Source organism: Mizuhopecten yessoensis, unplaced genomic scaffold, assembly GCF_002113885.1.
Source record: "Mizuhopecten yessoensis strain PY_sf001 unplaced genomic scaffold, ASM211388v2 scaffold419, whole genome shotgun sequence".
NCBI lineage: Eukaryota > Metazoa > Mollusca > Bivalvia > Pectinida > Pectinidae > Mizuhopecten > Mizuhopecten yessoensis.
The window spans coordinates 1,269,125-1,292,719 of record NW_018403537.1 but is presented as its reverse complement, the minus strand read 5'-3'; the positions used below and the strand labels follow the sequence as shown (position 1 = coordinate 1,292,719).

Below are 23,595 nucleotides of genomic sequence, written 5' to 3'. Positions count from 1 at the left end.
AAACATCTATTTTGATCATTTGTTTTGGCAATTTGAACTGCCTTAGATAATTACGGATAATTGCCCCTTAAAGACCCTCATATTATTCGGTCTAAATCTGAGTCAGTTTTGCGTTTTATGGAAAGCGAGTTAAATAGGCGAACAAAAGCATTAAAACAACAGAGATAACAAGAAGAAAAAATGGTAAGTTTTCATTGTCAGTGCAATTCTTGTCCCATTTTTATCATCCACAGCATTTAACAATCATGATTATGTTAAATATTGACACTAAGTACAGCTCTAGTTCTTACATCTGAAAAGAATGCCGTCAACAAATTGTTTCTGTAAAAAAAATGCTGGAAATGGTCGTAAATTACATCTATTATAGATCAGAGCATCACGATTACAACATCATTTTACCGTTGTAATAATTAACCTTTAATTATAATATCAGTTATATCAGTTCATCGGTCTGTATTAAGCTTCTGGACCTCCTTGATTGTTATCTCCATGATCCTATGGAGCTCCTTAATTTCTTTTACTCAAGATGTATTTACATGTATATTCTTGATTTCATGTCCTATCGATATATATACGATGCACCTCATAAGTGCCTACTGTACATGTATTCAACATTAATTTGTGTACAATATATATATAGTTCCTGGGTGACTTAGTAGCAACTCTGGTTGAACTTTGCTCCAGGAACCTTCCAATAATGGTTCAAAGTAGAATAACATCCATTCAAAGTGCCTGAGCTAGTTACAACACTTCCTGGCAAGCTATTCCAGTAATCTATATAACTCTGATAGAAAAGGTTTTTTTCCTGATGTTCAGTCTTGCACATTGTTTTTCTAATTTCTTACTGTGGCCCCTTGTTCTGGTCTCTATTTTTGACATGTTCAATTGTATACAACAAACTTGTGTTCTGAAGAGATTTTATTAGGACATCACTGAAAGAACAAATGTTGTCTGTTGGTGGTAAAAACCTGTTGTGCCACAAGAGGCCGATAACTAACTGACTTACTGTCCCTGTCAATATCAGACGGCGATATCACTCCATTCTTACGAAACCGCTGAGGATCAAACCAAGATTTTTGGACATTGACTGGTTTGCTCACGCTTGACTGCACACAGGATTGTCCTGATCAATTGTTATATACCTAGCTCGAGGCACCAAAACTAAATTCTATGTATAGAGCTATTCATTTCTGTATAATACACGTGCACTTATTTGTTTATCGTGAATATACTATTGACAAATTGAAAATTAAAATTTAATACATTTTATTCTTTTCATGGCTTTTCTGAATAGCTGAGGTTATTCCACTTGCCATATATTTGTTGTAATTAGTGCATTAATATAACAAGTTAAAATAGACTTTATATTTATATTTTTCAGATATGGAATAACAACCTGTTGGATTTGGACTGGAAACAATAGGATACCAATATGTAGTGGTTACTTAATGAAAAATAAATATGTATGGTTATCAATATGAAACCAAATGCTTTCATAGCAAATGTGAAAAATCAATTTAAAGTGACCTGTACATTGAATTTATACATGTAAAAATTACTTTTCATTACATTTGTAAAATTATATATATATATAAAAAAAAGCTTCCATGACAAATAATAGTTTACAGAAACAGTTGTAACTGACAAATCACCATGAGTCAAAAGGTGAAGCCGGGTAGTTCTAAGGGAGATGTTTCCTATCTGCGGGCCACTGCACCACCTGCTGGGCCACCTCTCCCAATGTCCCCACCGCCAATGAGGGAAGGAAATGTCACTCCCGTATCTCAAATGTCAAGCATGGATGAATGGGACGACCGGGATGAATTTCGTATGAGGGAACTTGAAGAAGCAAGGGCTCGAGCAACACAGATGGAAAAGACTATGCGCTGGTGGTCTGATTGTACTGCCAATTGGAGAGAAAAGTGGAGCAAGGTTCGTAATGAGAGGAATAAGGCTCGCGAAGAAAACAGACTATTGCGTGGAAAGTTAGAGGTACTGGTGAAAGAGTGCACACATTTAAAACGAGAAAGACAAGAGTTTTGTGCAGAAAATGTCAAACTTAATAAACAGCTCGGAATGGATGTAGATTCTACTGTTTTAGAAAATGTAAGACAAGAGTTATCTCCCACCAGTGATAGAGCTGTGCAACCGGCAGACAGTTCCAGCGAGGAGGGAAAAGAATCACAAGCTCTCTCTCCAACTAGAACTAAAACAAAAACTGAAGTGAATAATTTGAATATTAATGTTGAACAACAAAAATCACAATCAAGACCAAAAATGTTTGACGAACTTTCGAATGAGTCGGATGGAAGTCTGGCTGAGGAGAAAAAAGTCCTATATGAGCTGAAGCTAGATGAGGCACAAAAGACTTTACTTGGTGAAAGAGAGTAAGTATAGTCGGTAGAGGAAATATTTAAATTACAAATATAGCTATTCCGTCTTTTTTGTATTGCAGAGTTATCTGTTCTTGTGAGCAGGTATTGATTGTTACGTCATTAGTTTATGAGAGAAAATTACACCGTTTTCTCAAAAATTTATGACGTTACTCTCACAAACAAATGACGTAACAATCAATACCTGCTCATAAGATCAGATAACTCTGCAATACGAAAAGACGGAAAAGGTGAAATATGGAGCCCTCACAGTCTCCGACTCTCATGTGTACTTAATTAGGTAACAGTGCTTCTCATACAGATGTGGTCACATCAAGGAGGTCATGTATCAGTTTTAAGGTGAAGTCAAATGAACATAGACCAGAGGTGTAATTAGCTTCTGAAGTACCATTATTTTAAGACAGTGTAGAAGTAAAGGAGCAAGTTAATATGTAAGTGTGTTGAACTTGGGATATAATTGAATCTGTTTAACCCTTTCACCACTGTAGACCATAATGGACTCATCCAGATCAATGCATGGTCGAGTCTACTAAAGTTACATAGGGGGGTGAAAGGGTTACACTCCAACTCAAGAACCCTTTGGTAAATTTTCAAATATCCTAACTACTACAGATATATATATATATATGTTACAATTTTAAGGCTGAAATAAGCATCATTACATAAAACAATTTGTAAATGTACATTTGGTACTCTATTGACAAAGTTCAAGCTTACCTTTCTTTGATAACTTTTTAATTTAAGAATGTTAAATTATTTTCTGTCAAATCCTATCATGTAAACTCCAGTGTAATTTTCATCTTTTCAATTTCTATCTCTTTATTATATATATACTTTTGCATTTATTTTATCTTGTATTTTTAAAATCACCTGACTCTCTCTGGTGACCTAGTATTGTGATTGCCTTTTAGTCTGTGAAAATACAATTTGTAAATATTATTTGACCCCTCCTCAGAAACCGTTTGTCAAAACTTGGTCTTATAATCATCAGTCTGTAGACAGGATAAGAATATGTACATACTTGACAACTGAAAAAACTCATCTTCTAGTGGTTGAGCTGTTTAGTCAAAGGTGCAGCCTGGCTCATGGGGGTTCACAGAACAAAAAAATAAGTTAAAAACCTATCTGAATTTTTTTCTGGTGAATATTTGTGCCAGTTTTTCCATGAAAGTACGTAAAATACAGGTTATGAGAATCAAAATCCAGAATGAAGGAGGGCTGACCCTTCAGATAGCTCATGATCATAAGGCCATAATTATAAGGGATCAAAAGAGTGCAAAATTTAAAAATACCCACCTTTATGAAATCATCCTTTGTTCACTATATTCCCTAGCTATATGTTTGGAAAGACTTGTCCTATTGTGCTTTTATTCATTATGAAATTGGATCTCCTCAACACACCGTATCAGTGAAAGAAATAGTTTCACTCATTTGACCGTTGATTGCAACCACATTGATGCAGATCGAGTTGCATGTTGATATAATATAAATATGTTTGTGTAACTTTTAATTTATTTTGGATTTCCAATACCATTTCATTTTCATCAATGTTTTATTTTTGTGAATTTTTCAGTGAAAAAACAATGCTGATGAAATCCATTGAAAAACTCCAATTAGATCTGAATGGAATGAAATCAAAATATGACGATCTGAAGCGTTCCAAACAAGATGTTTTAGTACAGGTATGTAACACATTATATATATACATCTCCAGCACACACGCAGGCATACACACATAGGGAGATATTAGCCAGGTGGCATAGGACTAGTAGTTAGCGCCTGATAAGGCAGCTTTAAATTGGCTCATGTTAGCTAGATAGGGCGCTATATTAAATGTTGTATATTATTATGTATGAATTCACCCTTGATTGTTGTGTGTGTATATATATAAAGATAGGGGAATCTTGGTTCAGTTTTAGAAACTGGTCTAGTGATGTACAAATCTGTTGTCAGTCCTAAACATAGATTGTCACCCTTAAGCTCTTATATCAGGAGTCTGGAAGAAAAGGAAGTGATGTACAAATCTGTTGCCAGTCCTAAACAAAGACTGTCACCCTGGAGCTCTTATATCAGGAGTCTGGAGGGAAAGGACCTGATGTACAAATCTGTTGTCAGTGCTAAACATAGATTGTCACCCTTGAGGTCTTATATCAGGAGTCTGGAGGGAAAGGACCTGATGTACAAATCTGTTGTCAGTGCTAAACATAGATTGTCACCCTTGAGCTCTTACATCAGGAGTCTAGAGGGAAAGGAAGTGGTGTACAAATCTGTTGTCAGTCCTAAACAAAGATTGTCACCCTTGAGCTTTTATATCAGGAGTCTGGAGGGAAAGGAAGTGATGTACAAATCTGTGGTCAGTCCTAAACAAAGATTGTCACCCTTGAGCTTTTATATCAGGAGTCTGGAGGGAAAGGAAGTTATGTACAAATCTGTTGTCAGTCCCAAACAAAGACTGTCACCCTTGAGCTTTAGGAAGTGATGTCCAAATCTGTTGTCAGTCCTAAACATAGATTGTCACCCTTGAGGTCTTATATCAGGAGTCTGGAGGGAAAGGAAGTGATGTACAAATCTGTTGTCAGTCCTAAACAAAGACTGTCACCCTTGAGCTTTAGGAAGTGATGTACAAATCTGTTGTCAGTCCTAAACAAAGACTGTCACCCTTGAGCTCTTATATCAGGAGTCTAGAGGGAAAGGAAGTGATGTACAAATCTGTTGTCGGTCTTAAACAAAGATTGTCACCCTTGAGCTTTTATATCAGGAGTCTGGAGGGAAAGGAAGTGATGTACAAATCTGTTGTCAGTCCTAAACAAAGATTGTCACCCTTGAGCTCTTATATCAGGAGTCTGGAGGGAAAGGAACAGTTTCTTATTCCCCTGCTACAGATCATAATCAAATTAAACATGGAAGCTATTAATTTTTCGGTCAGATAATCACGGAACCCTTATTAGTCTGATTTGTCTGCCCTGGAACACTTAAGATAGGACACAGTTTGATATACCGGTAGATCTGCTTCAGAATTAACCACTGTTATTAAAGCAATCATTTTCCTCAATTTGAAATCACCAATTTGTTTATCCCCACAAAACTTTTTATTGCACATGTATATTGAATACATAAATATGAAATAATTTTTGAGCTTTCCTTCTATTGTCATCTTAATACATACTTGAATATATTTGGGTAAATGTCCATCAGGCCCCTGTGTCAGACTGTAAACAATTTACTATTTTTTGGGTATGTAATATTAGGCATACAGTAGCACTGCAATTGTTTTGATTAATTTAGAACTAAATATAGTATATATACTCCTCGTGACTAATATAGAACTAAATATAGTATATATATACTGCTCGTGATTAATATAGAACTAAATATAGTATATATACTGCTCGTGATTAATATAGAACTAAATATAGTATATATACTGCTCGTGATTAATATAGAACTAAATATAGTATATATACTGCTCGTGATTAATATAGAACTAAATATAGTATATATACTGCTCGTGATTAATATAGAACTAAATATAGTATATATACTGCTCGTGATTAATATAGAACTAAATATAGTATATATACTGCTCGTGATTAATATAGAACTAAATATAGTATATATACTGCTCGTGATTAATATAGAACTAAATATAGTATATATACTGCTCGTGATTAATATAGAACTAAATATAGTATATATACTGCTCGTGATTAATATAGAACTAAATATAGTATATATACTGCTCGTGATTAATATAGAACTAAATATAGTATATATACTGCTCGTGATTAATATAGAACTAAATATAGTATATATACTGCTCGTGATTAATATAGAACTAAATATAGTATATATACTGCTCGTGATTAATATAGAACTAAATATAGTATATATACTGCTCGTGATTAATATAGAACTAAATATAGTATATATACTGCTCGTGATTAATATAGAACTAAATATAGTATATATACTGCTCGTGATTAATATAGAACTAAATATAGTATATATACTGCTCGTGATTAATATAGAACTAAATATAGTATATATACTGCTCGTGATTAATATAGAACTAAATATAGTATATATACTGCTCGTGATTAATATAGAACTAAATATAGTATATATACTGCTCGTGATTAATATAGAACTAAATATAGTATATATACTGCTCGTGATTAATATAGAACTAAATATAGTATATATACTGCTCGTGATTAATATAGAACTAAATATAGTATATATACTGCTCGTGATTAATATAGAACTAAATATAGTATATATACTGCTCGTGATTAATATAGAACTAAATATAGTATATATACTGCTCGTGATTAATATAGAACTAAATATAGTATATATACTGCTCGTGATTAATATAGAACTAAATATAGTATATATACTGCTCGTGATTAATATAGAACTAAATATAGTATATATACTGCTCGTGATTAATATAGAACTAAATATAGTATATATACTGCTCGTGATTAATATAGAACTAAATATAGTATATATACTGCTCGTGATTAATATAGAACTAAATATAGTATATATACTGCTCGTGATTAATATAGAACTAAATATAGTATATATACTGCTCGTAACTAATATCAGATATAAAATGGATTGAATTGAGTTATGTTTAGGTATTCAGCAAAAAAGGTGACTTTCCAGAATTAATATGTAAACCAGTTGATCAGAAATGTATTTCATTATACTAGGTATATGCAATTGTGTTATATATACATGCATGTGCAGTAGCTATATTAGGGTGAGTTTTGGGAAAGATATTGAATTGCAGACCCATATTCATGAAACCGTTCTCATGCCCAAGCACAGATTCTGTGCTCAAACCAGTATTCTTGTACCTTGGTAACTGGCTTAAATCATGCCAAACGATCAAAAAGTCAATTGAAACATTGAAAACTGTATTCAGCTTCAAGTCTCTTGACAGAATAAGATTTTTGATTGATTTATAACCGGAACAAGAAACTAGGCTTAAGCAAAAAATCCATGCTTGAGCATGAGAACTGGTTCATGAATACGGGCCCTGCATATGGACACCCTGCTTTTCTTGTGAACTCTTGGGAGCCACTAAATCACTTAGTAAAGGGATTCAACAACATTTAAAAAGTGATGTTCAAGACTTGCTTAAAAAAATCCTACAAAAAAATAACAGATGAGTAGCTCATCTAGCCAAATATGTTTGTAAGCTGCTGGGATACATTCCATCAGAAGGTTTGCAATTTGTTCAAATCTTTGTATTAAAAGTCAAAATAGTAGTGCAAAAATGATTATTTGTTTGATAAATTTTGAGTAGACCTTTTTCATTCATGATCAAGCTGTTTTAATAAGTAGTGTATTTAGTGTAACAGCCATTTTTGTGGAAATAAGGTCCTGTTTTCTGTGGTAAACATATTCTTCAGACAGTCCTAACATCATTCTGAAACAATATTCAGGAATTTCCATCAAAGTAGGTGTTGGTGTCATGCTCTCAATATAACTGTTTGTGCTAGCAGGTTTATTGCAGAGGCTGTATAATACAAATGTTTAAGTAATTTATGTACAAAATGTTGATGTTTATCAATTTTGTTTACTTCCATCACAGCTGAATAAAATCAAAGATGACCATAAGGAAGAGATCAGCAGAATTCAGATGGAGCTCGATGAGGAGTCGAGTAATCGGTCAACCATGGACAAACGCCTCGTGGAATTAAGACGGGATGTAAATAATCGGTCAACCATGTACAAACGCCTCGTGGAATTATGACGGGAGGAAATTAATCGGTCAACCAGGGACAAACGCCTCGTGGAATTAAGACGGGAGGTAAATAATCGGTCAACCATGTACAAACGTCTCGTTCAATTATGACGGGAGGAAATTAATCGGTCAACCAGGGACAAACGCCTCGTGGAATTATGACGGGAGGTAAGTAATCTGTCAACAATGTACAAACGCCTCGTTGAATTACGACGGGAGGAAATTAATCGGTCAACCAGGGACAAACGCCTCGTGGAATTATGACGGGAGGTAAGTAATCTGTCAGCCATGGACAAACGTCTCGTGGAATTACGACAGGAAGTAAGTAATCAGTCGGCTGCGAACAAACATATTGGTGATATCGTTTGAGGTGTGGGATAAATAATCGGCTAAATCACGGAATGAAGTGAGAGCTATATAACCAGCCAACCACAGTGAAATGTCCCGTACTAAGGTGAGAGCTATAAATAATGCGTCAACCATGTGTTCTTGGGAAAAAATTGTGGTAAAACACTACTTATATCACTAGCAGGTTCACAAGACAAATAACAAAAAACATTACTGGTATCACTAGCAAGTTCACAAGACAAATAGCAGAAAACATTACTGGTATCACTAGAAGGTTCACAAGACAAATAGCAGAAAACTTTACTGGTATGACTAGCAGGTTCACATGACAAATAACAGATAACATTAATTACTGGTATCACTAGCAGGTTCACATAACAAATAACAGAAAACATTACTGGTATCACAAGCAAGTTCACAAGACAAATAACAGAAAACATTACTGGTATCACTAGAAGGTTCACAAGACAAATAGCAGAAAACATTACTGGTATCACTAGCAGGTTCACAAGACAAATAACAGAAAACATTACTGGTATCACTAGCAAGTTCACAAGACAACAGAAAACATTACTGGCATCACTAGCAGGTTCACAAGACAAATAGCAGAAAACTTTACTGGTATCACTAGCAGGTTCACATGACAAATAACAGATAACATTAATTACTGGTATCACTAGCAGGTTCTTCAGAGAAATTACAGAAAACATTACTGGGATCACTAGCAGGTTCACAAGACAAATAGCAGAAAGCTTTACTGGTATCACTAGCAGGTTCACCAGACAAATAACAGAAAACATTGCTGGTATCACTAGCAGGTTCAAAAGACAAATAACAGAAAACATTGCTGGTATCACTAGCAGGTTCTTCAGAGAAATTACAGAAAACATTACTGTTATCACTAGCAGGTTCTCAAGACAAATAACAGAAAGCATTACCGGTATCACTAGCAGGTTCACAAGACAAAGAACAGAAAACATTACTGGTATAACTAGCAGGTTCACATGACAAATAACAGATAACATTACTTACTGGTATCACTAGCAGGTTCACATGACAAATAACAGATAACATTACTTACTGGTATCACTAGCAGGTTCAAAAGACAAATAACAGAAAACATTGCTGGTATCACTAGCAGGTTCACATGACAAATAACATATAACATTACTTACTGGTATCACTAGCAGGTTCACCAGACAAATAACAGAAAACATTGCTGGTATCACTAGCAGGTTCTTCAGAGAAATTACAGAAAACATTACTGGTATAACTAGCAGGTTCACATGACAAATAACAGATAACATTACTTACTGGTATCACTAGCAGGTTCACATGACAAATAACATATAACATTACTTACTGGTATCACTAGCAGGTTCTCACGACAAATTACAGAAAACATTACTGGTATCACTAGCAGGTTCACAAGACAAATAACAGATTGAGGTGCAAGTAAAACTAACTGTTTGCACACTTCCTACATTTGTCTATTTAAGGTAAAGTAAGTAAAAGATAGAACAACTTTTTTTTGTACCAAAATCTGCATACTAAGTGAGATTACGATCTTGCAAATGTAATAGATCATCTTATTACCCTTAAATAATCACTTTATTAAGACAAAGCATTTCATAGATCTCAAGTAAAAGAGTAAGTTAAATTTATATATTTTGAGATGTTACTGTGCTTCTTAAGCAAGACTACCTGCATGTTGAATACTCAAAATAATTTGACCTGCAAATGTTCAAACTGAATTTTCATTTACCTGGTATTATTATCCCTAGTGTTTGGATCAAACCTGTAAAGCATGCTGTCATTTTATATAAGTATAGAGTGTTTGTAAACGGTAAACTTTCTCACTGTGAAATCATACATAAGCATTTAACAAAACTATCAAACAGTATTTACGTAGCGTACAAAGTGAGTTAAACAAATTGCTAAATGGAAATATTACAGTTGGAGAGACTTCAGAGAGAGAATGCTGACGAGTGGGGGAAGCGTGAGAGATTGGAGACAGAGAAGTATGGTCTTGAACGAGAAAACAAAAAGATACGGATACAGATTGAAGACTTGGAGGACACATTACAGAGGAAGACCCAGCAGACGTCGGTGGTCGTCGACTCCGACATGAGGACGCTCCAGAACGACCTGTCTGAGAAAAATAAGGTCAGTCGTTAATACCATTTACAGGGAATTACTTTAAAATGATCAGAAGTTTAAACTAATGTTGACTGTATTGTGAAAATTATTAGACAATTTATTTTAGATTATGTTTCTGCTAAAGTCCTTTCCCGTGTGAAAATGATGTACAAAAGGGTGTTTTCATTTTATTGCCTATGACCCAAAAGTCACTATCACAGTTTCATGTGAAATACAATGTAGCTATTTCAATAATATCTGGGCCTTAGCTTTTGATTCATAAATTATTTGGTGAAAATTGATTTGTTATGGGCATTGTAAATTTTGTATTTACTTATATACAAGTGTATTTGTAGATTATGTATAGGTGTCAAAATGATATTCTTGTTACCCTGTGGATGTGCTGTGGATCGAAACAAATCAAAGGTAGACGATATGTTTAATTCTTCTTCTTCCTGTGTGGAATCGACTCAGCAATATACACTTATTGGCCTGGTGTGAGGCAGATCTGAAGAGTTGTTTCCCCGAGATAAAACATTTTTCCCGAGGGCAAAGCCCAAGGGAAACATGATTTGTCGAGGGGGAACAAATCTTCAGGTCTCCTTCACACCAGGGCAATAACTGTTTTATTATTCCGAAATTCCATCTGTGGAGTGTATGTTATATACATATAGCAAACATACATTAACGTTAGGCAATGCAACGATCCCCTCTGTTGTCACTGACCTGTTCGCCCTTATTTCATTAGGTCTGGTAGCATATATACTACAAATACCTATCTCTGTCAGTGTTTTGATTTTACATCAAATTGAACAACAATTATAGCCCTTCAAGTTCTTCAGCTGTTGGGAGGTGGAATCTCCCGTTCGCAGCCATTGTTGATGTTTGGGCGTTAAAGAGTCTAACAAAGAGAGACAACTCGTCCGATAATGTGCGAGGGGTTCCGAGAGGGATACTCGACGGGGAAAATGGATCGCGTGAGGGAGACTCGATGTTTTGTAATCATGTCATGTGATGTGTTTAAACCAATCAGGCACGCTGTAAAATCGATGAGGAATAATAATGAGTGTTGGTGACTCCAGTGTAACCTTGGAAGTGCTATACAGTATATCCCCAACAGGTTAGGAGGAAAAGAATTGACTTTATGGATCCCTGTGTGGCTATCTGAGGTGAAACATGTACGCTCCCCTCCGAGATCCCCACGCAAAAGTGGGATTTTCATTTACATCCTATGCTTGTTGGAGATTAGTTGGTTGTTTAGTGTTGAACGTCCTATCAACAGCTAAGCTAATGTAAGGACGTGCTTGGAGGGGAAATAGAAGAGAGAAAATTGAGCTTTTTCGACCAACCAGAGTACCATTCCATTTACTTATCCTTTCCTTTTTTTTCCCTTTTTCTGCAGATAAAATCTCAGTTTGGCAGAATCTATAAATACCCATCTCCTGACAAATATGGCCTTGTTTGACTAGTTGACTCAATAACTGATGAAATAAATAAATAAATAAATAAGTACTTTTCTTTTAGGAAACCAAAACTAACCAGAAAATTTAAAATGACCAAATCTCAATTTTGTGATCATTTTGCCTTCAGGAGTTGAATGATCTTCGTCACCTCCACGGCAAGTTGAAGAAGACGCTACAGGAGAAGTTAACAGAGCTAGACCACACAAAGCGACGTGGCGAGCAGTACGAGGTTGAGGTGAAGAAACTCCGCGGGAGGATAGAGGAGCTTAAAAAGGATCTGGCCAGTGCAGAGGATGAGGTATGCCAAGTCTAGGTCTTTCTGCTTCATGGCTTCAGTCTAGGTGGAAGCAGGTTCGGTGTACGCTTATAGAGAAACATATGGCACTCTAGTTATAATATCTGAACATTTTGTTTGTCCTAAGGTAAGATACTGTGTGATAGATAGTAATGTATATTGTAACCTGTATGTATGGGTGATGCCACCAATTGTGCAGTGTAACGTGTGGGGGGGTCACCCATCCACCTACTGACCACGCTCGACATTGCTGAACTAGTGAGCTGGTCCCTGGGTTATGCCACATCACTGGAAAAGCTAGCTTGCCAGTAAGGCAGTATTTTCCCCCTTATTCTTGAGCTGTTATACTATTCCCACCTCAGAGAAGTCTCGTCCCGAGACTTGGCCCGGGGAATCCCGTAGATCCTCCATGTGAATCGATGCACATTCCCTAACCACCAGGAACTGGCCATGGCCTTACATGATCACAGAGTCCCACCGCTGCCACCAAGTGTAACGTGCGGGCGGTCACCCATCCAACTACTGACCACGCCCGGCGTTGCTTAAGTAGTGAGGGGGTCCCCAGGTTTAAATATACCACATCACTGGAAAAGCTAGCTTGCCGCCAGTAAGGCAGTATTTCCTCCTCATATTCCTTAGCTGTTACACAGGCTAACATTTTGACACAGATAGATTGTGATATGTTGTATGTTTGTAAAGGTGGATACCCAGGCCAACATGGTGAGGAAGCTACAGAGAACCAATGACGAGCTTCAGGAGGAGATGGAGAATCTACAGGTCCAACTGGACCACACACAGAGCAGGTAAGTCTGGAAATCTCAACAAAATTAACGCTTCTCTTACACACTCAGAGCAGGTAAGTCTGGAAACCTCAACAAAATTAACACTTCTCTTACACACACAGAGCAGGTTAGTCTGGAAACCTCAACAAAATTTACACTTCTCTTACACACACATAGCAGGTTAGTCTTGAAATCTAAACAAAATTTACACTTCTCTTACACACACATAGCAGGTTAGTCTTGAAATCTAAACAAAATTAACACTTCTCTTACACACAAAAAGCCTTGAAGTTTAAGCAAAATTATATAATTATCTTGTCACCGAATGGAAAACTACTTAAGGTGATAGCTTTCTTTCAAATACTGAATAGAGCATTTTTAGGTCACCTGAGCTTTAGCTCAAGTGACCTATTGCTATCCGTTTTCGTCCGTCGTCGTCCGTCGTCCGTCGTCCGTCGTCCGTCGTCCGTTAACATTTTACATTTCAAACTTAAAGTCAAGTTCTGCTGGGCCGATTGAACTGAAAGTTGGTAGGAATGATCGCCTCATGGTCCTGACAAAGTGTTGTTATTTTTCGGGTCGATCAGAAATCCAATATGGCCGCCACGGCCGCCATTTTGAAAACCTATTTCAAACTTAAAGTCAAGTTCTGCTGGACCGATTGAACTGAAAGTTGGTAGGAATGATCGCCTCATGGTCCTGACAAAGTGTTGTTATTTTTCGGGTCGATCAGAAATCCAATATGGCCGCCACGGCCACCATTTTGAAAACCTATTTCAAACTTAAAGTCAAGTTCTGCTGGACCGATTGAACTGAAAGTTGGTAGGAATGATCGCCTCATGGTCCTGACAAAGTGTTGTTATTTTTCGGGTCGATCAGAAATCCAATATGGCCGCCACGGCCGCCATTTTGAAAACCTATTTCAAACTTAAAGTCAAGTTCTGCTGGACCGATTGAACTTAAAGTTTGTAGGAATGATCGACTCATGGTCCTGACAAAGTGTTGTTATTTTTCAGGTCAATCATAAATCCAATATGGCCGCCACGGCCACCATTTTGAAAACATATTTCAAACTTAAAGTCAAGTTCTGCTAGGCCGATTGAACTGAAACTTTGTAGGAATGATTGACTCATGGTCCTGACAAAGTGTTGTTATTTTTCAGGTCGATCAGAAATCCAATATGGCCACCACAGCTGCCATTTTGGTAAACTATTTCAAACTTAAAGTAAAGATCTACTTGGCCGATTGAACTGAAACTTTGTAGGAATGATCGAATCATGGTCCTGACAAAGTGTTGTTATTTTTCGGGTCAATCAGAAATACAATTTGGCTGCCATGGCCGCTATTTTGCTACTAAGTTCTAATAGGCCGATCTCACTTAAAATTGGTCTAGGAATGATCAGCTCATGGTCCTGACAAAGTTAAGTTAACATTATACTATTTTTTACTCAAATTGGTACATATTTCAACAACAAAAATAAATACTGTAGACTCAGGTGACCATTTAGGCCCATGGGCCTCTTGTATATGAGTTCTCAGGATAAGTTCCGTTTCCCAGTTTCCAGAGTCCCAGTTAGTGTTATAGGAGATGGTGAGTTGAGTATTGAGGATACATACTATATTTAAAAAACAAACATCTGTTTTAATGAAAGTTTTAGGAATGACAGTACAACATTGATAAATTAAGTATCACTTCGAAAAGAAATACCTGGTGAAAAATGTTCAAATGGTAGCTAGTTAAGGCAGTTAATTTGGAAATGTGAAAAATAGGGATTTTTTTTGTCAGGTGTATCAGTTGGTCAATATTGAGTTTAAATACATTTCTGTGTTTTAGACCAATTCATTTTGTAAGTTTATGTAACAGTCCTGCTCATATTTAGAAATATACTTATATTTGACAAGACATGTGTAATTTTCAACACTTTTCTCTATTTCCAGTATTTTACATCATTTGGAATTTTTGAGTGATTTATATAACTGACCAAGTGTTCAACTGTGAAAGTGTGAAAATCATTTGCTGAACATTTTATTCTAGAATTTTGACAAAATCCAGAGCCTTACTTGTCCGTTTAAATTTGTCCCATTCGAAAAGAGGAGTTTATATAATTAGGACTCAATAATCGACTTGTAGAAATCTCCTATAATATTTGTATATTAAGGTAAATTAGTCAATTGCAGGCACATAATATTTTGGAAAACAAGCTTCATATCTAAAATTTGTGGAGTAAATGAGGAGGCACAGTAGTCCAGTGGTAGGACGCCGGACTCGTAACCGAAGGGTTGCGGGCTCGCGCCACGGCACGGCAATGTGGTGTATCTTTGAGCAAGATACTTTACTCCGCTTGTTCCAGTCTACTCAGCTGAAAATGAGTACGTGGTTGGGCAGTGCTAGAATTGTTGAATGCTAGCTGTTAGCGCCGAAATGGCAGCTCTGGCTGTATGCTCCCCAGCTGGGAGTAGAGAAAGGGCTTGGCAACAAACTAGGTTGTGATGAAACGATATATAAGAACCTCCAATTATTATTATTATTATTATAGTGAGTGGTTCACGCATTGCCAAATAAGGATTTATTCAATGTTTGATATAAACACAGGAGAATTTGTGTAAATTATTCTCTATTTGCTTATTTCTGTGGCATTCTACAGGTTGAAACACTCGGCACAAAACATGAATGTCGATCAGTCAGTTCTCAGGTAATATCAGTAGCAGAACTTTGTGGACAAGATGTTTGTGTTTTGGTGCGAGGTGCTGTAACAAATCTTCACATCTAATAGATGTTTGGGTTTTGTTGTTGTTAGTTTTGAGACTAGATGATTAAAAAGCTACGCAATAACACCACTAACTGAGGCCGGGAGGAGAACACGTGTCGGTACCAGACCTCCCCTCTCTAACATTCTACAGGCATGGTTTAAAATTAATGGTTGTACTTTCTGCTGTTCTTCATTACATACTAAAGTGAATTGAAAGATATTTTGATCAAACCTAACTGGGAAGAAAGTATTAATCATTTATTGATTAATGTAAAATTCTAATAACTTTTTCATTCTTTTACAATTTTCAAATGTTTTTTCATGGGAGATTTTTAGCCCATCAGCATCATCAGATGTCCAACTATTTAAATTTCATTTCTTTCTCAGTGGCCTGGCACATTTTCTTAGAAAATCCCTTTAGGGCTCATAATGGAACTTGGTATGCATCATTGCCTTTGTCCATAGTTGCATCTTCTTCCAATTCAGGCATATTTGGGGGAGGGCACCAAGCTTTTATTTTTGATTTTGTATGGATATTGCATGTACAGTTTGTTAAGCTCAAATAATGCAAGTTTGTATGTGTGACCAATAAGAACATAATACAAGTTGTGTGGCATGATCCCCTTGGTACATAGACATGTGCTTGTTCAAGTAGAATACAGAGAAATAAATCAACATGTGCTTGTTCAAGTAGAAAACAGAGAAATCAACATGTGCTTGTTCAAGTAGAAAACAGAGAAATCAACATGTGTTTGTTCAAGTAGAAAACAGAGAAATCAACATGTGCTTGTTCAAGTTGAAAACAGAGAAATCAACATGTGCTTGTTCAAGTAGAAAACAGAGAAATCAACATGTGCTTGTTCAAGTAGAAAACAGAGAAATCAACATGTGCTTGTTCAAGTAGAAAACAGAGAAATCAACATGTGCTTGTTCAAGTAGAAAACAGAGAAATCAACATGTGCTTGTTCAAGTAGAAAACAGAGAAATCAACATGTGCTTGTTCAAGTAGAAAACAGAGAAATCAACATGTGCTTGTTCAAGTAGAAAACAGAGAAATCAACATGTGCTTGTTCAAGTTGAAAACAGAGAAATCAACATGTGCTTGTTCAAGTAGAAAACAGAGAAATAAAGAGAAAAGAACCTCTCTACTAGAAACACTCAATGATCTTTCACTGCTGCGGCCTTTTGTTTTAAAGGTATCAGAGTAAAGCTACAAATAATCTAGAACTGATGTGCTTAATACATTTTAAAACGAGTTTTGTGCTTGCTGCTAAATTATCCAGTTGATGACATTCAAGCATATACCTCAAAATATTGCTGTTTTAAATCTTCCTCGTTTCATAGAATGAGTACAGTAAGATGTTAAAAGTGAACTTTGAGAGACAGACATTCGGATGTCAAACAGTGTTAATTCAAATACATTGCCTGTTGTTCACAGTAGTATGTGGAATATGACTTTAGCTGTTTCAAGAACGTACGTTAAACCCTAAACAAATCAAAGCCAGGTTGTTGTTTTTTTTCACTAATTTTAGAAGGGGGCTTTTTGTCTCATTTTGGGAAGAAAATATACCATTTAATTTGGAAAAGAAATGTTCAGAAGCAGCAGAGTTTTTGTGAATTAGGCATAAATATGAAAAAAAAATCAGTTAGGAATTGGGTCGATTTTTGGTCCAGAAAGTCCCTAGAAAAAAGCCCTGAAGCAGAGTTGTGCAAAATAACACTGTAATATAGAGGATCTATCAAATGTTTTCATTTCAATTGAGATTTATAAAACTTTTCACTTTACCTCACCAGAGGCTTGTTGACAACATGAAAATAAAATAGAGACTCATTTAAGAGTTTCATATGAAAATATTAAACAATTATTTGTAACTTCATACACTATTTATCTGACAAAAAGCCATGTCCACCCCTATGTCAAATACATTTCAGTAGAAAGCTAGCTAATGATATTCCATTGTCCTGCAATAAGACTACATTGTACCTCTGCTTTGTGGTTTATGTGGGCACCCTGGTCTTAGTGCAGGATAAATATGTTAATATAATGTGGAAGTATGTTATATCATTTCTTTATCATATTCAGGACGTCGGTCAGAATACTGAAAGGTTAAATTAGATACAAATTTTATGACATAGGTTGCTTGATTCACAAAATATTATGGTAAATAATGACAAAGAGTGCTACAAATTAAATCTGGTTGTTTTATAGGATGAACATGCTTCATTGTGTAGGATTTAAGTTCTTATTTACCTGGTAGATGTAACTTGGTATCATAAGGCTTTGTAGTTTATGATAATTAATATAAAAATGTATCAGAAACACTGCGAATGTAACAAATATTTCATCGTTTGGTGTTAGAGGTATAGTCCAAATTAGAATCCGCTGTTTTGTGTTTTGTTCCACGTTAATCTGTTGGTATGTGTTGTAGACTAAAGCGATCCAGTCAGTCGGCTTTGTCACAGCGGGCAGCCAGTCTACGCTCATTTGATCCCAATGACCAGGAGGACGACAGTGACCTTGACCCTGAGGACGACCTCGGTGATGAGCCTTAACAACGTGTCAGCTGACCCTAAACATGTTGGGAAAACCTGGAAGATCCTCACAGCATGCTCACACCTGCAATATACATTTAATTATCAACTTTTATTTACAGAGGGGTAGTTTAAAAACAATGTCATTGCCAACTTTCTTTATTGATAAAAGCTAAAGTAGAGTGATCACTGATCTTATTTTAAGATGTACCTAAAACAGACTTAAGACAATGTAGATAACTCTTAACAATTTTTTTATTTTTTTTCAATATCAATTCTTTGTCAAATCTTATTCTGCTGATATTTGTCTGTAATGTACATATGTCATAATGTCTCTAATTTTGGGGTATTTTGTAAATGTCTCAAACTAATATATATAAAGGCACGTATTCATTTAACTATAAACATTTTAATGGTAGGTATATTAGATATAAGTTTATTTGATCCCTTAAGTTCCATGAAAACTGTCTAATCTGACACTCTTTGGGCTTTGACAACATATTTGTCAGATAACACAGGATGTCAGAAAACACAGGTCTTCATTGATAGATCGCATAGGAAATAAGATTACAGCATCATGTTGGACTATACAAGATGTCAAAATAATCAGTTGTCATATTAGACAGGGTCTCATAATATTCAGGAATCACATTAAATCGGTTTCGCTGTATTACACATAGCAATTTATTACCAAATTCTAAATTAAAGCATAATATTGTATTATTACATTAAAATCTACAGAATTATTTCCGAGCATTTGAAAATAGCATTTCCTCCAAATATCAAACAAAAAATGTCTTTTAGCATTGGTTAGTTTTAGTTTTATAATATTTAGTATATTACAGCATTATTTTAGTTTAACTTTGGTAAAGATTATTTCATTGAATATAAAAAGTGATTTTAAAGGTGTGATATATACCTAATGTACAAGACATGTAAATAACAATATTTTGATGTAACACTTCAGTTATATTATTTTTGGTTGTCATCACTTTCTGCTGCTGATGCAGAATATTCTTGGTTACATTTGGTGTAATTAATTACCAGCTGGTAGAAGTTTAACAGGTGACAAGTATGAGGCAAAAAAACCTGATACGATAATGTTTAGTCTGGGGTATAAAACTTGTGCAATATCTCACTCTGGTAAAGTCAAAATATACAAACCATCAGTATACAATGTTTAGCATTGTTTTTCATCCGAAAGTTATTTTCCCGACTCTTTTTGGAATTTTATATTGTAATTTATCATACTATTCAAAGAAAAAAGCATCAGGTTTTTCGCTATATACAAAGACTTGTTCAGTACATAAAGAATCTTTTTTGAAAATTCTAATTATTTATATTGTACACAAATGTAGTGTAACAGACTGTCTCTAACTATGAATATGGGAAGGATGTGGCAGGTATTTATAATCGGTTAACTCATTTACCCCTGAAGACACATTTGAACTCTTCTAAGTCAAAGGTTGGAATAGTTCATTATGAAATTTCAGGGGTGAATGAGTTAAAGATGAATGAGTCTATGTAATTGTGAACAACTAGACTGCCTGCCCCTAAGAACAGATTGTGTGTAACGGAGGGCATAAGACCAGGCCCCCTTGTACCCCTCCCACAAGTGATTTCATAATGCAGGTTCATTTATATACAAAAAATCCATTGGGACTTTTAAAGAATTATTTGTATGGTTTTAAGCTCAGGTTGTTTCTTACTAGAGGTGATTTTGAGAGCAATTTTCACTGTATATAGTATATAACACATTGTGTATTTGATGTGAATGGTCCAGCACACATTCCATGTTCAGATCACATATACAGCCCTATGTTTCTGTAAACAACAGGAAATATCATTTTTGTCAATACTCATTTTGGACAATCTTTCATGCCTTACATAATATGTGTCCTGCTATTATACGAAGTACATTTAACTCATTCACCCCTGAAGACACATTTGGACTCTTCCAACTCAAAGGTTGGAATAGTTCATTATGAAACTTCAGGGGTGAATGAGTTAAATAGGAATGTACACGTTCACATCAGACTCATCAATTATTAATTAGATCATTGATACATTTATAAGGGACTTGTTGTTTTGTCAAAAGTCCCTGTGAACCGATATTTTCTTGCCAATTATTCTGAAATATCTTCAAAACAATGTTTCAGAGTTTAAATCAGGACATAAATTAAATTAATCCATTTCAAACACATTACCAAAAAGGCCCGTAGCTTATATGAAAACACTGATCTGTTGTATTATTGAATGGTATAGCTTTCAGGCAGCACAGGTCTCTCACATATATAGTCATTTAAATCTCATAGTTTTTCTTGAATTCTTGATAATGTTATAAAATTGATCTTTAATTTGTTCAAATATGATATTTACAGAACTCTTTCAAAAGTTTTCTTTTGAACTCGGCAGAGTCCAGACCCAGGCTTAAATGGAAACTTTTTTGTTTGTTTTGTAAATCTTGTATGAAACCCCCTGAAGATTGAATGGGTAATAAATATCAATACACTTTTATGTTATATATAGACGAGAAACAATGTACAGGTGTATTCAAATTATTTATCATCTTCATAGTACGGAATTCACTTTTAAGTGTAATACATTACATATAAGAATAAAAGCATCAATTTATAAATATTAAATCACTTGCAATATACTTAATGTTAATTTACATGAGTTTACATGAATTTGTAAATTCTTCATTAAAAAACATGCATTTAAATACGATTTTAATTCAAACATCCTGCAGTCCTCTTGTGATGGCAGCGAGAAGCTGCTAAAATCTTGTAAACAGTTGAAATTATGGATCCTGAATAATATTTGTTCATGTTAGTGTTTTAACATATTTCATGTTAGCTAATTCAAATTCAAATTAGGTCATATCAAACTGAAAATGTAAGGTGTGTATATTATTCATACATGAAAAATATATACCGGTAATTGCACACAGAGTTGACATAGACTTAAAAAAACGGTAGACTAGGCCAGTTCTCGGCAACGTTTCACCTGCTGAGTAATCGAGTAATCTTACGGTCAACATAATGGGTTGTAGCTAGATTTGCACGTTTTTATACAGAGAAATCGCTGTGTCATTTTAAAATTGGAAGGTAACTCCAATGATATTTCTGAAATTTGTTGCACATTTATAAAGCACTGCATTGTAACATACTGTTCCAGGAGAATCATTGCAGCTCATGAGAAGCCTTACACCATGTTCTGAAGTCAGGCCATCACATTGAAAGCATTTTTAGATTACCTGACCATAGGTCATGGTGACTTATTGTGATAGCCTTTTGTCCGTCGTCGTCCGTCGTGCGTTAAGTTTTCCTTGTGAACACGATAACTTCAGTAAATGTTAACCGAGTTTGATGAAACTTTGTGTGCAGCCATATATCAATAAGATCCCGGACGAGTTCGAAAATGGGAATTATTGGATCGTAACTTACAGAGTTATTGCCCTTTGTAATATTATTATTATTGGACATTGTGAACACGATTACTTGAGTAAATGTTAACCGAGTTTGATGAAACTTTGTAGGCAGCCATATATTAATAAGACCTCGGACGAGTTCGAAAATGGTAATAATTGGACGAGTAAATGTAAACCGAGTTTGATGAAACTTTGTAGGCAGCCATATATTAATAAGATCTCGGACGAGTTCGAAAAATGGTAATAATTGGACAGTAACTTACAGAGTTATTGCCCTTTGTAATATTATTATTATTGGACCTTGTAGCACGATAACTTGAGTAAATGTTAACTGAGTTTAATGAAACTTTGTATGCAGCCATATATCAATAAGATCCCGGACGAGTTCGAAAATGGGAATTATTGCACTGTAACTTACAGAGTTATTGCCCTTTGTAATAATATTATTATTGGACCTTGTGAACACGAGAACATGAGTAAATGACGATGGAGTTCAATGAAACTTTGTCCGCAGTGTTACATCTAAAAGATCTCAAACAAGTTGACAACGGTAATTATTCGATGGTAACCTGCAGAGTTATTGCCCTTTATCATTATATTATTATTTGTCCCTGTAAAGACGATAACTTGAGTAAATATTAACAAAGATTGATGAATAACTATGTAAGTTATGGTCAAATTGGTCCGGTATTCAAACTCATCCAAGATCTCATTGATACAAAGTTGCATACAAAGTTTCATCAAAATCGGTTCATATTTACTGAAGTTATTGTGTTCACAAGGAAAAATTAATGGACAATGCAGCAAGGTCACTCGGACCGACGAAAAGTATGAATTGACCCCTGGATGACAGTCCTTATTTGAATCGGATGGCAGGTGACCGTTAAGGCCCATGGGCCTCCTGTTATTTATTCTTTTTTTCTTTCATTATAAAATGTTAACTTTATTTGTTTTAAAACAATAATGAAACAGGTAATTTCAACTTATATTAATCAATCTTGCTGGCCTGGATGTTAGTACTCTGGGGGTTTTTATAATGGAGGAAACTGAACTGAACAAAACCTGAAAAGTTAACATTTGTCTGTGTTGCTGTAGATAACATATTATTTGTTCATGTTGTACACACATTTAAGTGACACTGATAATTGATGTGATATTGACGGTTATCTGCTTCAGGAACACACTACAAGTTGCAAGCTTATAAATCGGGATAGATCCCAAGCATATCAAACTGATTTTACATCTCAACCCCAGCTAGTAGATGCAAGATAATAATTACGCGATTTGGCTGCGAAAATAAATAAAAAAACAAAAACACATGCATATGATAGATTGATATAATTGAAACAACAATTTTCGGATAAAATGGCAAATTTTCGAAGAAAAAATATTTTAAATTGGTGGAATTACATACCTTTTTCAGTTTATATAATCATGCTACTTTGACTGTTTTAAGATCTACATAAATGTGTTGTTAAGATGTTATTATAAAGCTTTTGATACACAGCGCCCTGTTCACTGTGTCTGGAAATAAAATTAAGCTGCTGGTCAGCATACCAAAAAAAAAATGGAAAATCAATTATTTCTGTTTTCATATTTTCATTGGTTGTAAATTGTGTTTATTTTTTACACCCTAGTGCTTTACTGTTACAAGCTATTAAATAGTCCTTCTGTAATATGTGGTAAAATGTAAAACTAT

At 35.1% G+C, this 23,595-nt stretch overlaps 1 protein-coding gene across 2 annotated transcripts; it reads left to right on the top strand.

The window, feature by feature from the left end:
• Positions 1–1,533: 1,533 nt before the first annotated feature.
• LOC110448304 (coiled-coil domain-containing protein 102A-like) lies at positions 1,534–21,790 on the top strand. 2 transcript variants are annotated; one of them, XM_021494477.1, is made up of 8 exons: positions 1,534–2,387; positions 3,967–4,075; positions 8,002–8,118; positions 10,459–10,668; positions 12,232–12,402; positions 13,099–13,202; positions 15,827–15,874; positions 18,361–21,790. In XM_021494477.1, the coding sequence occupies exons 1-8, from the start codon at positions 1,654–1,656 to the stop codon at positions 18,482–18,484; spliced, it is 1,617 nt and encodes a 538-aa protein (XP_021350152.1). In that variant the 5' UTR covers positions 1,534–1,653; the 3' UTR covers positions 18,485–21,790. The 2 variants fall into 2 exon arrangements, with proteins under 2 accessions (XP_021350152.1, XP_021350160.1); XM_021494485.1 differs by lacking the exon at positions 15,827–15,874.
• The last annotated feature ends 1,805 nt before the right edge of the window (positions 21,791–23,595 follow it).